At 47.4% G+C, this 15,431-nt stretch overlaps 3 protein-coding genes across 4 annotated transcripts; 2 read left to right on the top strand and 1 right to left on the bottom strand.

Annotated features, from left to right (window-relative positions):
- The first annotated feature begins 308 nt into the window (after nucleotides 1-308).
- alox12 (arachidonate 12-lipoxygenase) lies at nucleotides 309-7,248 on the top strand. The gene is made up of 15 exons (XM_070929509.1): nucleotides 309-425; nucleotides 1,911-2,060; nucleotides 2,502-2,703; nucleotides 3,277-3,358; nucleotides 3,443-3,565; nucleotides 3,701-3,807; nucleotides 4,029-4,201; nucleotides 4,309-4,452; nucleotides 4,601-4,804; nucleotides 5,260-5,346; nucleotides 5,469-5,638; nucleotides 5,778-5,899; nucleotides 6,017-6,117; nucleotides 6,205-6,375; nucleotides 6,693-7,248. The coding sequence occupies exons 2-15, from the start codon at nucleotides 1,911-1,913 to the stop codon at nucleotides 6,870-6,872; spliced, it is 2,016 nt and encodes a 671-aa protein (XP_070785610.1). The 5' UTR covers nucleotides 309-425; the 3' UTR covers nucleotides 6,873-7,248.
- A 7-nt stretch (nucleotides 7,249-7,255) lies between these two features.
- Nucleotides 7,256-9,035, bottom strand: rnaseka (ribonuclease, RNase K a). Its single transcript, XM_070929510.1, has 4 exons — nucleotides 8,886-9,035; nucleotides 8,241-8,323; nucleotides 7,849-7,975; nucleotides 7,256-7,701 (listed from the first exon to the last, which is right to left on the bottom strand). The coding sequence occupies exons 1-4, from the start codon at nucleotides 8,958-8,960 to the stop codon at nucleotides 7,684-7,686; spliced, it is 303 nt and encodes a 100-aa protein (XP_070785611.1). The 5' UTR covers nucleotides 8,961-9,035; the 3' UTR covers nucleotides 7,256-7,683.
- A 1,623-nt stretch (nucleotides 9,036-10,658) lies between these two features.
- On the top strand, nucleotides 10,659-14,216 carry LOC139305948 (chromatin complexes subunit BAP18). Of its 2 annotated transcripts, none has more exons than XM_070929899.1 (5): nucleotides 10,659-10,953; nucleotides 11,853-11,947; nucleotides 12,151-12,350; nucleotides 12,511-12,618; nucleotides 12,831-14,216. In XM_070929899.1, exons 1-5 carry the CDS (start codon nucleotides 10,933-10,935, stop codon nucleotides 12,893-12,895), a joined length of 489 nt encoding a protein of 162 aa, XP_070786000.1. In that variant the 5' UTR covers nucleotides 10,659-10,932; the 3' UTR covers nucleotides 12,896-14,216. The 2 variants fall into 2 exon arrangements, with proteins under 2 accessions (XP_070786000.1, XP_070785999.1); XM_070929898.1 differs by having other exon boundaries at nucleotides 12,133-12,350.
- Nucleotides 14,217-15,431: the final 1,215 nt, after the last annotated feature.

The raw sequence follows: 15,431 nt of genomic DNA, 5'->3' as shown, positions 1-15,431 counted from the left end.
TTGGTTCATGTACTCCTTTTCAAATGCTGTGTTTTTTTTGAAGGTGAGGTTTTAACAGCTGCTGCTGGTATGCTGCGTTATCTGACACAGGGCAGCCCACATATTGACCCAACTTCCCTTTTGCAACACTGTGTGTGTGTGTGTGTGTGTGTGTGTGAGGTGGGACTACATAAAGGGCTGATTGATGGGGATTGCGAGAGAGAGAGAGAGAGAGAGAGACAGACAGTCAGTGGAGCTGTGAGGGGAGTGGTTTGCGTTGGAGAAACTCCTGAGAAACACATCTGAGAGCGAGAGAGAGAGAAAAGAAGTAGGACACGGGAGGGGAGGGAAAAGAGTGGGTGTCATAATTCAAACCGAAGCCAAAAGGAAACCCACAGGGAAAGAGGACTGATACCCTGGCTGTGAACACCCAACTCTGGACGAAGGTGAGCGCTTTTTCTCCCCCCCCCCAGTTGTTTCTTGGTACCTTAACGCTATCGTGCATGCTGCGGTTTGTGCCGGGACATCTGGCTCTGAGGTGGATCTCAGTTTGCTCACACCGCTGTGGAAACACACGGGTTACGTCACTGTATTTGGGAAACTGTGTGTGTGTGTGTGTGTGTGTGTGTGTGTGTGTGTGTGTGTGTGTGTGTGTGTGTGTGTGTGTGTGTGTTGGCTCAGTGCAGGAGCAACCTGAGTTTCTGCTTGGGGCCCCAAATGCAAACGAGCAAGCCTACATCTATACTAATGCATTTGTGTTTTGTTTTTTTACATGTGAGGCTGATGTTCCACATCTGCAAGTTGATATTGAAAGCCTCTCCGTGTGCCCCCCCCCCCCCCCCCCTCTCTCTCTCTCTCTCTCTCTCTCTCTCTCTCTCGAGGCCCTGCCTGAAATCCCTTTTCACTCCGTAGTGCACTATATTGTCTATTCCACTGTGGGGGAAAAAGAGGGAGTGTGTTCTGCTGTCTGCTGATCACGCTGAAACGCTGAAACGCACCTGTCAGCGATGAGATGAAAATCTCTTCCTCTGATGGATCCCTTCAGGGGTCACATGGTAGAGAAAAAAAACCAAACAAATATTGGCGGGAAAGTCCACGCTAAATGAACGTGTTTGGCGTTCCGTGCGCACAAATGAACGAGGACCCTAGGAGCCCTGCTTTTGGAGACTCCAAAGGAACCACAAGCAACCCGGCGCTCTAGTGGGGTATTCTGGATTTTAACAGGGAGCCAGTGCAGAGAAGCTAATACTGGAGATTCCTGCCCGCTGCACATGCCTGGACTAGTTTTCCCTGCATCTGTTTGAGGCAGGATCTTCCTGATGTTTTTTGCAATGTCACGGAGGTGGAAAAAACCCCCCCCCCAAACAAAACCAAAAAAAAAAAGATCTTATCTGTTGTTTCATCAGCTCATTTGCATCAGCGCGGTTCACACATTTGGTTACTGCAATGATATTCAAATTATCATCAAGGCACAACGCTCGCGTCAGCATGTCCGCGCCCTCGAAGAATATGCGACAAGTTTGATGAAATGCTGGACGGTGTGACGGCTTATGTGCAATAGCTTGAGCTATTAAAACAAAACGATTCAGTTCATGAGGGGTGTTTCCCGACTGAAGAGCAGCGACGTCTAAACTAAGTGTTCCGTGTCGAAATGTGCGGGCTTCCTCAGAGATATCGACGCGGTCATCTTATCTTACTACTGATGCTGCGCTGTTGTGATTGGTTGGTTGCTTGTTTTAAAAAAAAACAAAACAAACAAAAGCCTTGTGACACCCGGGCAAACCCAGATTTAGAACACACAGAGTCAGTTTATCACCGGTTTGGTTGGGTTGGGTTGGGTTGGGGGGGGGGGGTGCCTTCAAGTACCCACATGTTGTCAGTTTGAACCCTTGGTTGACTGCATCCTGCGTGTGTGTGTTCCATTTCCTTAGATGGAAGAAGTCTACACTGTAACCGTAGCAACTGGTACATCAGAGTATTCAGGCACCAACAACTACATCTTTGTGACCCTGGTGGGGGAGAGAGGGGAGAGCGAGCGGACCCTGCTGGACAACCCTGGACTGGACTTCTGTCGAGGAGCAGTAAGTGTGTGTGTGTGTGTGTGTGTGTGGAATGGCGATGACTCACTGATGAGCTCATTCCGAAGGCGAACAGGTCGATCCGCCGACCTCCGCTCTCGCGATGAATGAGATACAGAATTTGGGTTTCCTGCGCAAGGTGGGACCGTTGCTACTTCAGGTGGTTCCAGCACGCGATCAGGAGGCGTCCTGGGGACCACTTCCGGGGGTTTCGTTGGCACGACCAAAGGTGAGGAGTTCCCAGGGCAGACCCGGGAACACCACTGGAGGGGGATTACATACAGAATCCCATCTGGTCTGGGAACATCTTGGGAGGAGCGGGAGGACAAGGAGGATGGGCGATGGTTGAGGATAGAGAAGGGACAGAAGTTGTGTTATTGCAGGTATATTTTATACATGTATGACTGCTTTTAAAGCTTGATTTTTTTTTTTCATCTCCATCAGGTGGATCAGTACAAGGTGACCAGCCCTTCACCTCTAGGCTCCCTGCTACTGGTCAGATTGGAGAAGCAGAGGTACTGGGTGGAAGACAACTGGTTTTGTCGCTATGTCACAGTGGAGCCTCCGGGCGGAGACAAAGTGCTGACTTTCCCTTGTTACCGTTGGCTTGTCGGAGACATCAAGGTGGAGATAAGAGAGGGAACAGGTAGGAAAGAGTCCAGGCCTTCAGAATCAACTCCTAATGGTCAGCTGTAAAAGTGCTGTTGGGTTCCCTTGGGGGGGTGGGGGGGCCAACTCCAGACTGATGCAGTGGAGCTGGTCCGAGGCAGACTAGTCACCCCGAGCAGCAGCTCTCGCGTTGCATCCGTGGAACACAGGGTGCCATTCAAATTTCTCTTGATAGCCAAACATCAAGCATTGGGTTCTATTTTTGCGACATGCAAATCCTGGTTTATGTGGACTGACCATGCTGGCAGCTGCGTTGTAATCTTTTGTCCACCTGATCCTGTTATAAACCAGCCTTGACATAAACCAGCATGTGTTGAGATGGATGATGTAGCGTAGACACGGGCACAGTGCGAACTCGGTATCCATTTTAGAAATGAAATGAATGAAACTGTCACAGGTCCTAATCTTGGAACAAGGTAGGCCCGTGCATTTCAACCACAGCATGCCCTAACCCCAAAACCTTGGGGCAGTGGCCATGAGCCCCTGTAGGTCTGAACTGTTGCTAAAGGTGTCCTTTCCTGTCCCTCTCCTTTTCCCCCTGGCCCTGCAGCGAAGACACCGAGGGACGACTCGGCGCCTCAGCTGCTGGCACACAGGAAGGCGGAGCTGCAGGAGAGACAGGCGACTTACAGGTTCCGACCCGCGCGGCAACACGAAGACTCACTTTCCGCGGCGGACGCGCTGCGGATACTCAAAGTGTCCGTCTGTCTTTTCAGATGGATGTCGTGGGCTCCAGACATTCCCAGGTGTATCGACGCCAAAACGGAGGCCGACTTACCCCAAAACGTACGCTTCGATAATGAGAAGAGGAGCGACTTTGAACATTCCTTACAATATGCGTAAGTGGTGCGCGGAGGCTTTTTGGGCCCCAAGACGAGACTCGAGGTCCTACAGTGCACTGTCAAATCATATCTGTAGCCCAGCAAAGTGATGTTGAACGCCAAAGTGCACGTCCGCTCCCTCCTTCTCATCAGCTTGCTGGAGTTGTCCCTGAAGAAGCTGGCCATCAGGTTTGGGAAGTCCTGGGACGACCTGGACGATTTCCAGCGGATCTTCTGGAAGCTGCGAAGCCCCATTGCAGGTACACGAGAGGAGCCACACGTCATAATAACATGTAGCTCTTTTATGTGTAGAGGTTGTGTTTAAAATGCGAATAGAAAACGAATCAAACAGAAACAAATATTAAAAATCAAATCACAACACGGGCATTTTGAATCGTCCATAGAGAGGCGGCCAGTTCTGGTAAACACCAGAAACCCGAACAGACGCACACTTTTAAATGTTTTGATGTGTTTGACTCAGAGTACTGTATGGAGCATTGGAAGGAGGACTGGTTCTTTGGCTACCAGTGTATGAATGGCTCCAACCCAAGGATGATCCAGAGGTGCAAGAAGCTGCCACAGAACTTCCCCGTCACGCCCGACATGGTGCAGAGCTCCATGGCCCCCCGCACCACCCTGGGCAAAGAGCTCAAGGTAGCGGAATTGTATAAACGTCAGGACCTGTAATGCTGGCTTTAATGTGACGCCGCTAATTTAGCGCTCTGCTCTATCCATTGTCCGCGTTCTTCTCCTCCGTCCAGGCGGGGAATGTCTACTTGTTAGACTACGCCATCATGGACGGGGTTCCCACCAACACAATCAAGGGTAAACCTCAGTACGTTGCTGCCCCGCTCTGCCTCCTGTACCAACACCCGGATGACGGACTCATACCCATCGCTATACAGGTACATATTCCCTCCAAACACTGAATGGACTCAACGTGCCACTCTAAACAATTCTAATGTAAACCTGAGAACATTTGATAGGGGTTCCCTTTCATGTGGTGGGACAGGACTGCCTGTTTGAGTTTCGTTTCCCCCTCCTCGTCCTCAGCTAGGGCAGACTCCGGGCCTGGACACACCCATATTCCTGCCCAAAGACCCGCCCCTGGCCTGGCTATTGGCGAAGATGTGGGTGCGCACCTCTGAGTTCCAGGTGTTCCAGGTGCTGTCTCACCTGCTCAGGACTCACCTGGTGGTGGAGGTGTTTTGTGTGGCTACACTGAGACAGCTGCCTGCTGTGCACCCTATATATAAGGTAAACGTCCACACAAGTCCTGTTATTCTGTATTAAACTGTAGTTTTCAGCTAGAAAATGCGATGATAGCATTTATTTGAATCCATGTCTGTATACAATTCTAGGGACAAAGTGGAGAGTTATTGTACGTTTACATTATACGGTCAACGTGAAACTATTGTACCAGTTCTCAAATATTGGCCGGGGCCAGGCCTTTATTTGAGACTAGCTTATATTAGAGCCAGGCCTTTAATTTCTAATGTCCCCTCCTCTATGGTTAAGACGAACTCTTCAGTGATCTACATTTCCACAGCACAACTGCAGTCATGTTATACATGCTGGAAACCGTGTGTCTTTTTTACCACATAATATTGAATTTCCAATGTGATCCATTAGAGTGCAGCTTATGCCACCCCTCCTGTAGGTAACACAGTTATGTTGTAGCGTGAGCAGTTTTCTATGTCGTCCTGCTGCAGCTCCTGGACCCTCATCTGCGCTACACCCTAGAGATCAACTGCAGGGGGCGCAACCAGCTCATCTCCGCCGATGGCATCTTCAAGAAGGTGCGTCTGCGGGCCTGAAACGGCACATTTGATCGGGATTTTGAAATGTACGACGTTTGCATGAATCTTTGGCGCCATGCAAAGGAGACGTCGTCGCGTTGACGGCCTCGCTTTGCGTGTAGGTTGTGTCCACAGGCGGTGAAGGCCTGCTGATCCTGGCTCAGAAGGAGTACAAGGTGCTGACCTACCGCTCCCTCCAGCCCGGCAACGACTTCACAGACAGAGGAGTTTCCCAGCTTCCGAGCTATTTCTACAGGGAACACAGTCTGATGCTGTGGGAGGCCATACACAGGTAGATAACACACTACTGGTAGGTGCTGGAATCCTGCACACACAAGTTCACTTAAGGACTAGTGAGGGAGCTGATTGATACATGAGGGAACAGATGCGACTGCTGCGAGTCCTAATTTGAAGTGTACCCCTTCCTCCAGTTTTGTCTCGGGTATGGTGAGCCTGTACTACCAGTCAGACCGTGATGTGCAGGAGGACCTGGAGCTCCAAGCCTGGATCAGAGACATAACACAGGAAGGCTTCACAGAGCTCCCCAACTTTGGTCAGTTAATATCCTTAATGCTGTCCTCAACATCCAGGTTTTAAAAAAAAATGCTGTCGGAGGCAGAAGAAATCGTGTATTGTTCATCCAATAATTGATGGTGGATGTGCTGTACAGGTCTGCCCAGTAAGCTCGGCACCAGAGAGGAACTCTCCACCCTGCTGACAGTGGCCATCTTCAGCGCCACGGCCCAGCACGCTGCCACCAACAACGGACAGGTGCCCGCCCGACTCACAGGCTGCGATGTTCACCGTCCGCCCCAAGGCGGCTTTAACTCACCCGTTCTCTGCTGATGCTTTCCCCAGTTTGACTGGTGCGCCTGGGTCCCCAACACCCCTTGCACCATGAGACAGCCCCCACCCACGGACAAGGACGCCGTCACCATGGAGGCGATCATGGCCACCCTCCCCGACGTCAGCCAGTCCTGCGTGCAGATGGCCATCACGTGGCACCTGGGGAGAGCACAGCCAGACGCAGTGAGTCCACCCCGGGTCTGGTTTCCGTGGCAATAGATGGCACATTAAGTGAGCTGAGAAGTTAAAAGGGTCGAGTCGCGCAAATTCTGACAAAATGCGTATTTTCTCACTTCCCTCTTCTGGTATTAATTCAAGGAATGTGTCTTTCCAGGGGCAAGGTCCCCGTTACCGTTTCTGTTTCTATTTCTTCATCATAAAGTAGTCCCTATGAACAGCTTGAGGTTTGCATGTTATCAAAAAAGGAGGTAAAATGTTTTCCTCTTCTTCCGGACGAAGTGCCGCTCTTCAGCAGCTTCCCTTCCTTTTCTTCCGCCTAGATTCCCCTGGGCCAGTACGCAGAGGAGCACTTCACCGAGGGGCGGGCCCGGGAGCTGATCGACAGGTTCGGGGCAGAGCTGAAAGACATCGAGGGCCGCATCCTGAGTCAGAACGAAGGGCTGGAGCTTCAGTACCTTTTCCTCCTGCCCAGCCGCATAGAGAACAGCATCACCATATAGAACATGGAAGCTCCACTGTGTGAAATCTTTGATCATATAAAACTTTTTTTTTTTTTATTTGTGTGACAAAAAAAGTTCAGCAAGTGTGACGCGTTTTTTAATCGAAACCCGTGTCTTTGTGTTGAGTAAAGTAAATGCAGTATCCACCAGAGGCAGCTCATCTTCCCTCCACATGCAACCACCCCGTCGCACCGGAGCAACCTCCACCGACCGAAAGCTTTGTCCAACTGAACTTGGGACTGCCTCTTTTCGTTGTTATACTTCCATGTAACACTTTAATGTGAAACCGAAAGTTGTGTAGGAGATCGGGCAAACTTGACTAATTAAGATAAAACTACAAGGCAGCTTAAAAGAATAAACAATCGCATCAAGCTAACTCGGTCATCCATGTGCTTTTTTTTTTTTTTTAATGTGTGGAAAAAGTGGACATGAGGATGAAAACTCAGAACGCGATTGTTCTGAGGAGACAGAGACAGACATGAATGACTTAAGCGGCAATAATCAGACAGACATTCTTCTTGCACAGAGCATTGAAAGTCCAGACAAAATCATGTGCAACCTTTCAGTGTTTGAGCTCCACAATCAAATCATTTCAGCCCTTGTGATCAGAGGTAGATGTGATTTCATCCTAATCGCCTAATTAAGGTGCAGAACACTGATGAGCTCGCACACAGAGTTCAGTCGTCTCTCCCCCCCCCCCTTGGCTTCTGATTGTGGGAGGTTTTAAAAAAAATCCCTGAGACAAGGCGTCGGCGATCAGAGGACAAAGTGAGCGTCCTGCCCGGGAGCTCCTGAAGTCCATCGGGTGGTGCTAGTGCACCAGGTACTCCTAAAGAACAACAGGGCCAAAGCATCACATGAGTACGCGTTAAAAAAGACATGACGTTCATCAGTTTGATCATTGAATACGACATTTTAAAGATGGATTCAAATAATTAGCACTGCTTTCACTCAGAGCCAAAGAAATGGACTCCACCTTCTGCTTGTTCAGCCTCATCTGGCAGCAGGAGAAGGCTCCAAACAGGATGTAGATGGCAGCGGCTATGAAGCAGTTGTAGCCCACCTTGTTGTACAGGTCGTAGATCCTCTGAGGGGGGTTCGTGCTGAGGAGAAACACGACAGGTTCAACGCTCGCTAAATTCAATTCTTAAAGCGGCTGCAGCTGCCGTACGTGCGCTCTACTGTCACAGGGATTGTTCAAAATCCTGGGAGATATGGGGGCGTGGGTGGCCTAGCTTAGCATAAAGACACCGGAAGCAAGGGGAAACCGCTAGCGGTATGTCTGCAAGGAGCTGATATCAGCCAACAGTAGTGGTCTAGCTCTACGGGCCCGAGACCTGGGACTGATGAAACGGTGAAAAGCCTTACTCCTGGTGGATGTCTTCATCCCTCATGGGCACATCTTCAATCAGCACTGCCGAATGTGTGGTGAAGAAAATCCCCAGCATGCCCTGAGAGAGAGAGAGAGAGAGAGAGAGAGGTGGACACGGCGAAGTCAGGACCCCGTGACACACCTGGACCTGGTGTCAACACGGCGTCCTGGGCAGCTTTAAGTACAGTACAGGCAGGTGAACGCACCCAAGACGCATGTTAATACCAGGCGTAAACAGGGCGGGTGGGTCTCACCATGTTACGTCTGAAGATACTGAACTAACATCCAATTAAATGAATGTTTTGTATAATTGGCACTCGAGGCTATATATATATATATATATATATATATATGTATGAACACCTGACATAATCTAAAGCAGGAGTCACCTTCAATATTGGATCACAGTAACCTCTCGTAATGCGCTTTATAAATAAACTCAAAATTCAAAATTCAACCAAAGTCCACAAAATGTTCATGACGTCACGTTCGTTTGAAGGTTGAGGTCGGACCGAGTCACGTTCGTGCTGTGACGGTAGTATCAAAAAAAAAAACCCAAAAACAAATGAAGGCGTGATTACCGAGAATAAAAGAAGACGAAGAAGAAGAAGAAGACGATGAAGATGAAGAGTCCCACTCACCAACATTATAATCCCCCACGTGCTCAACACGAGCCCGCACGCGGCGACTTTGGGTCCACAGATCAACCCGCGCATCGTTGAGGTCTCGGGTCTGGTTCCTGTAGGAGGAAGTTCAGCGGCCGGAGTTCACTTGCTGCTCGAACTTCTGCCACTTCGTTTGGTCAGGTGACTGTGACGGAGCCCCGGGAAGTTTCCGGGATGTTACCGGGAGTGTCACTTCAGTTTAGTTTTAAAATCCACTGACTTCAATGTCAAATCAAGTCTTCATAGCAAGTATATGTAGTTATGTTATATATCTATCTATATATTTATATATATATATATAGCATTTTATAAATAGCATATATATATATATATCAAAGAGTATTATTACAATTATTCGTGTAAGAAAGTAGCAGCATGTCCTCTTTGAGGTGTTTCAGGGAAACATTTCACAGAAATTGTCGCGCAAACGTGATTTAAAAAAAAAAAAAAAGTTAAAAAAATAAATAAATAAATCACGTGACCTTAATGTCCGTCAGTCACGTGACTTCCCGTTGGCGCTGCACGCACGGCGGAATGAGAATACTATTTATTATTATTCATTTATTCCGAGCCCCGAGCGCTAACCGTGTTGCCACACCAGGCCGATGGCGTCTAAATGAGCTACTTTTCCCGCCTTATGTATTTGTGGTAATTAGTTACCAACGTGTTATCCTGGTTTTTAACGTAACAGTTCGGGAGCTGACTGAACGGCTATTCGCTCGTAAATACGGGCTAAACGAAAGCACCTGAACGCGGCATGACGTGTCACTGATACGCTGCGTCCAGCGCTGTGGGGCGTTCGCGGACATGAAAGGTTCATCTGCAGCGTTCTGTCGTATAAACATAAAAACATAAACATGAATATGACGTGGTCTCATGTGCCCGGACTTTAGTAGCTGATGAGGTGCTCTATTAAACAATTGACTGGCCCGCAAGGGATGTTGGGACACACGAGGGCGGTAAAAAGACGCGTAGGACTGGACAAAGAATTTGGAGGACCCTTTGAACTGCGACCTCGTTGGCCTCTTGGTCTGGGAATGGAGACTCGATGGATGTGGCCCCTGAACTGCAGTGTTCTGTGATATTAAGTAGCTTTAAAAATAAAAAAAATAAAAGATATGTATTTCTTTATCTGGTTGACTGTAAGCATGATAAACAGACACAATGTTTGCTCTCAATATGCCAGATTTTTATTTATTTATTTTTAAACATGTTTTACATGCTCTTGTTTGCAATGTTCCATAACTCCCGAGATGATGCGGTATAATAAGATATAGTATAATATAACAGACTAAAATGACAACCCACAGCCTCAGATTTTTCATTGCACATGCGGGATTGAAACTCGACAGGCCGCTATCCTTTCTGCAAACCATCGTGCGTGCTGCGTTCAAGGCCCCTAAACTTTAAATCTTGTTACGGCGGAAATTCAAAGAAAATCTTTTTACTACCCCCCCGCCCCCTTCTCCTAGCAGTATCCTTATGCTTACTGTTTATTTGCGCGTTGTTGTAATGTTATTCTCTGTCATTAAGTTTGAAGTCATTTTTTTTGAGTGTGCAATTATTTTCAATAAATATTTTTTAAAAAAGAAAGCCCAAAGCTTCATGACTATTGCACTCTATTGCAACGTGTGGACGTTCATCTCCCAAACACGGGGCACAATGCACTGTGTCGCCGAGGTTACGAGGAGACCGTGAACGCAGCGCCGGCAGCCTTCTTGTTGTATTCATTGCGTGACCTGACCTGCCTGCCCGCCCGGTCCCCCCGGTGGTAATGTAAGCTAATTTCACCGTGGACAAAACAATAACAGCGCCATGCAGCGGTCTGTTCAAATGTTGGACGTTTCCAGGCACCGACACTAAAAGCGGCGGACGGGCGGACGCCTAGCTGCTCTGCTGCGTTAACGAAGAGCACCGAATGCTACCTAGCTACGCTGCTAGCATCTCAGCAGCTGCCCCGTCCACTTGAGGGCATATCCATAGACTAATACGCACGGTCTATGGTGCTACAGAGACCCGCAAAATGACCTCAGCTTCCACGAAAGTAAGTCCTTTTTTATTTTTTTTTGCCAGTGAGACGTAGTTTGTCGCCTCAGAAATACGTCAGCCCAGTCTGAACAGTATGCCATTACTAGGTACACTAACGCACGAGCCCCCCCCCCCTCAGCGTGTTTTTCCCGCGTCTGCTCGCGGGAGCAACGCAGAAACGGGCATCAGTGAGTGTTGACAGATGGATATGGGAACACGTTCTAATGAAACCACTCCGACATTTAATCGATTGTTAAGGATTTGCAGTCATATCATAAGGGACCCCTATTTTACCATTGTGTAAACACTGACGCCCCCCACCCACTTAAAAAAGGGGGGGGGAAGTAACCTACTTCTTTTGAAATATCTTTATGTATATTTCATCACATTCATTGCATCAAAAAACAATAGCAGCACAGAACAATTAACTGTACAATGAAGCTAAATATTGAACTTAATATCTGCAGGACGTTTGTGTAAAACTAGCAAAGTGTAGCAAAGTCTGAACAGGCCATTTCCATGTTGCAATGTACCTATATAATATTTTTTATATGTCTGCATCATGATCTTCTTTCAATTTCACCATCACATAAGCTTTAATAGTCCAGGCAGCCTGCCTTTATAATAAATACATTATAATAAAGATATGGACTTCTAAAATAACCCTTCAATTTAGTCGCCTTCTTCACGGAAATTCAGTTAAATGCATGTATATTATATTTTATAGGTTTGAAACTGGTGACTCCTGATGGGGCTCCACTGCCTGTTTTAATGATACATACTCCATTGTCCATGGAACTGACTCACTTATATCATTTACGGTCCATGTGAAAGTGAAACTGGCGCTGTTGCAGAGTCTGGTTTGAATGCTAATGTGTGTGTGTGTGTGTGTGTGTGTGTGTGTTTTCTCCACAGGTTGGTGAGATATTCTCTGCAGCCGGTGCTGCCTTCACCAAACTAGGAGAGCTCACCATGCAGCTTCACCCAGTGGCAGACTCCAGTCCTGCAGGGTAACGCCCACCCCCTACACACACACACACACACACACTCATGCACATTAATAGGGAGTGACCATTTGAACAGAGAAGTTTGCAGGTGTGGTTCCTCTGGGAGTCGACTCCAACAGCTTCCAGGGAGGTGTTTAGCAGTGGGATGGAGTCCTGTTAACCTGGTGTAAATACTAAAGTCAGTTTAGTTCCCATGCTCCCCCCAGCGGTCAGACGAAGGGCACGGTGAAGAGGAAGCTGTACGAGGACGGAGCGCCGCCCGCCTCCTCGGACGGGTCCAAGAAGGTCGCCAAGAAAGCCACCGCCACCGTCGCCGTGGCAACGCAGGGCACTCCAACCGTCATCTCGGTGCCCGCGGCGGCTCAGGTCGTCGCGGCATCGGGACTGAAGAAACAGAAGACCGCAGGTGAGCCGGGAGAACCAAAGGGGATCCAGCAGCAGCTTTGCCCTGTTTCATCATTTCAGTTCATTTCTTCAGTTCTAATTTTAGCTGGTGTCTTTGATTCCATTTGTATCCACTAACGCTACTGCACGTCTTTGTGGTGTGTGTGTGTGTGTGTGTGTAGACGTGACCCTCAGTGCTCTGAATGACTCCGATGTCAACAGCGACCTTGTGGACATCGAGGGACTGGGTGAAGGATCCAACTCCAAAAAACTCAACAACTTTGATCAAGGTGAAGCCCCGTGGCACAAACCACGCAAACACAGGGTGACTCTCAGGATCAGCTTCATTGGCCACGCATGTGTACACATACAAGTTGCTCCAAAGATAAACACACATTGTGTATATACAAGACAAAAAGAAAAAAAAGTGTGTTAGTGTGTGGGATTTGTTGACAACAATGCAGACCAACTCCAGAGCTTTGCTTCCTTTGTGTCCCCGTAGATAACCTGAACCTGGACTCCAGCCTCATCATGAATCCCAGTGACCTTCCTCTGCTCTCCCGTTGACTTCTCACCCCCCCTGACCTCGCAGAAATGACGGGCGAAACCCGCGGAAACGGGGAGAGCCGCGTCGCACTAAACTGGACTCGCCCTTTTGAGCCGGGTGCCGCTGGCCGCCCACGTCGGAGTGAACGCGGCAGAACGTTGTGGCGACGCGTCCCATCTCCGCGAGACCCCTTTTCGTCTCCTCCTCGTTGACTTTTGCTTTGCAGGAACGTCCAGAGTATCCGACTTTGCGCGTTCACACTTCTTCACAACGGGAGAACAAACAGCAGATACAGCCGGCTGCATGGACAAGATGAAACACTCCGGTTTTTGCCCCTTTTTGCGTCCCCATCTAGATGCACCCGTGTCGCAAAAGGACAGGCATTAGAAAGCAGTTATTTGTCTGATTTTTTTTTTTCTTCTGTCAAATTATAGTATTAGCAAATATTAACACAAGCCTCTGTTTAGGAAAAAAAAACATTAGAACTACAAATATTAGTAGTAGAGTAGTTATTCGAGTGTATTTAGACATTTTGGACTCGTGTCCGCGTGATTGGTCTAAATTCCTTCCTTCCACTTAACTTAGCGAGTAAAAGTGTGTTAGAGGTTACAAGAACACAGGGCATCACCCAATTGTCATGGAGATGGCATCAGCATATTTCATCCGCTCGATGAAGACTGGCCGATGCGGGCGAAGCTAGCAGCCTTAACTTTGAGTTTATTTTTCTTTCCTGCTCAAATTAAAGGTCTGTCAAGAAATTTTTTTTGGGGAAAAAAAGGCTCATTTACTTCCTTTCTGAGAGTTAGAGGAGATCAATATCAAGCTCACCTCTGTGCTCAGAAGTACCGAGGCAGTTAGCCTAGCTTAGCATACGGAGTGGAAAGTTCCTCGTTGGTTGCTCTCTTTGTCACGCAAACAGAAATGTTAGAGAACGAATGGTTTTTCGGTGGGAAATGTGTGCCGGAACTATTTCTTGGCCAGCTACACCCGTGACTTCCAGGAGTCTTGCTGTTTTGTACTTTCGGGAATAACCACGTAACAATGCAATAACCGTAATGTTCAAGAATGCTATTGGGAAATACTCACTGGTTATGTATCGTGAAATCAATCCGTCTGTCTGGAAGTGGAGTCAAATTTAAGAGCGCTCTGGTTCTCATCCTACTGTATTTCCACGTGGAGGTTTTATGGCAATAACCCATATTTACACCAGACTTGCATATAAGACTTAGCCAGTGATATGTTTAGTTAGAGTTCATCTGTTAATATTGTATATACAAACTGTTTGTAGCATTTAACAACATCATGTGTATTTGACATTATAGCCGAGCATTTTTCAAAGCATGCTGTGTTTCCTGTTTTCTAATGTGATTTTATTCATGTCAGTGCAACGTGAAGGTCAACATGAAGGCACTTCGGCAATCCGTCATCACGAAAAGCTCGTAGTATCCAGCCATCCATCCATTTTTGGCAAACACGTCAATGTTTTGCTAAAGAACATCCAAGGCACATCCGCTGATGAAGACCTTGAGATGCGGTTGAAAGCCCCGGTAGAGCTGACAAGTAGACCTTTATTTCATATCTTTCTGTCAAAAAGAAAAGTCAGATCTGTGAACCTCAGTGCGTTAAAATGAGATTTCTAGAGACAATACTATTTATCATCACGCTCACTGTGATGAGCTCTTCTTCTTCCACAGGTTTCAAGCCTGAATTCAGTTTGATGGTGCGCTGAAATGAAGTGAAACCACATGGACAGTAGGGCGATCACATGTAATGTCATACCGTGGAGAAAGGTCAGCGGGAATTTATAGTGCAAAAAAAAAAGTTGACTAGAGGCTAATATGTAGATTCTACTGCTGGAGACTAAAGCAACAGCAGCACAATCATATTCCCCTCTTATTTTGAAATCAAGTGACGTCGTCTCCTCCTCGGGTCCAGTTCAAGACTCCAATTAATCTGCGCGACCTGTCATCCGCGAGTGTGACGGGACTTTTAACTGAGGGTGCTTCCTTTTCCAAAGTTAGGAAAAAATAATCCCAAGTGACAGAACTTTGGCTCTGTTTCATGTACCTTTATTTCATACAAGTGTAGAAAACATGACAGGAGGAGACGGCTTTGTTTTTCCCAATATAGGGCTTTTATTACGTTGAATATTTAATGAATGACACTGTACAGATGTGTTTTCGTCGGTTACAAGAAGGGTGTAAATAAGATACAAACACATTCCCTTATTTGTTGGAGAGGAGCGTCTGTCTGACAGGAGCAGCACATATCATACTGGCAATGCGGAGAGGACAACTACCAGTAATGATGTGCTGCTATGGCCTGACACACTGATCTGTAGCCTCAACACACACACACACACACACACACAGGGAAATCAAAGGAGATCTAGAAACATGTAAATATAGAGATAGGCTCACTTCAGAAGCATCTGTTGGTCAATGAATTCTTGCAAAATTATTTCCATTAGGTGTAGGTAAAGGTTTAGGTCATGGTTTTTCTTACCTTTATTTAAAAAAAAAAAAAAAAATAGCCCTTTGTCAAGTCAACATGTCC

The sequence above is a fragment of the Enoplosus armatus genome, chromosome 23 (assembly GCF_043641665.1).
Source record: "Enoplosus armatus isolate fEnoArm2 chromosome 23, fEnoArm2.hap1, whole genome shotgun sequence".
NCBI lineage: Eukaryota > Metazoa > Chordata > Actinopteri > Centrarchiformes > Enoplosidae > Enoplosus > Enoplosus armatus.
This window is presented reverse-complemented; position numbering and strand designations above follow the sequence as displayed.

Bases quoted from the DNA above. Each gene is read 5' to 3' on its own strand.
- alox12 (XM_070929509.1), top strand. From the start codon at position 1,911: ATGGAAGAAGTCTACACTGTAACCGTAGCAACTGGTACATCAGAGTAT. The intron at 3,359-3,442 runs GTTCCGACCCGC...CTGTCTTTTCAG, and splicing joins GAGAGACAGGCGACTTACAG to ATGGATGTCGTGGGCTCCAG. The intron at 4,202-4,308 runs GTAGCGGAATTG...TCCTCCGTCCAG, and splicing joins CCCTGGGCAAAGAGCTCAAG to GCGGGGAATGTCTACTTGTT.
- rnaseka (XM_070929510.1), bottom strand. From the start codon at position 8,960: ATGCGCGGGTTGATCTGTGGACCCAAAGTCGCCGCGTGCGGGCTCGTG. The intron at 8,324-8,885 runs GTGAGTGGGACT...TCTCTCTCTCAG, and splicing joins CGTGGGGGATTATAATGTTG to GGCATGCTGGGGATTTTCTT. The intron at 7,976-8,240 runs GTAAGGCTTTTC...GTTTCTCCTCAG, and splicing joins GATGAAGACATCCACCAGGA to CACGAACCCCCCTCAGAGGA.
- LOC139305948 (XM_070929898.1), top strand. From the start codon at position 10,933: ATGACCTCAGCTTCCACGAAA. The intron at 12,351-12,510 runs GTGAGCCGGGAG...GTGTGTGTGTAG, and splicing joins GAAGAAACAGAAGACCGCAG to ACGTGACCCTCAGTGCTCTG. The intron at 12,619-12,830 runs GTGAAGCCCCGT...GTGTCCCCGTAG, and splicing joins ACTCAACAACTTTGATCAAG to ATAACCTGAACCTGGACTCC.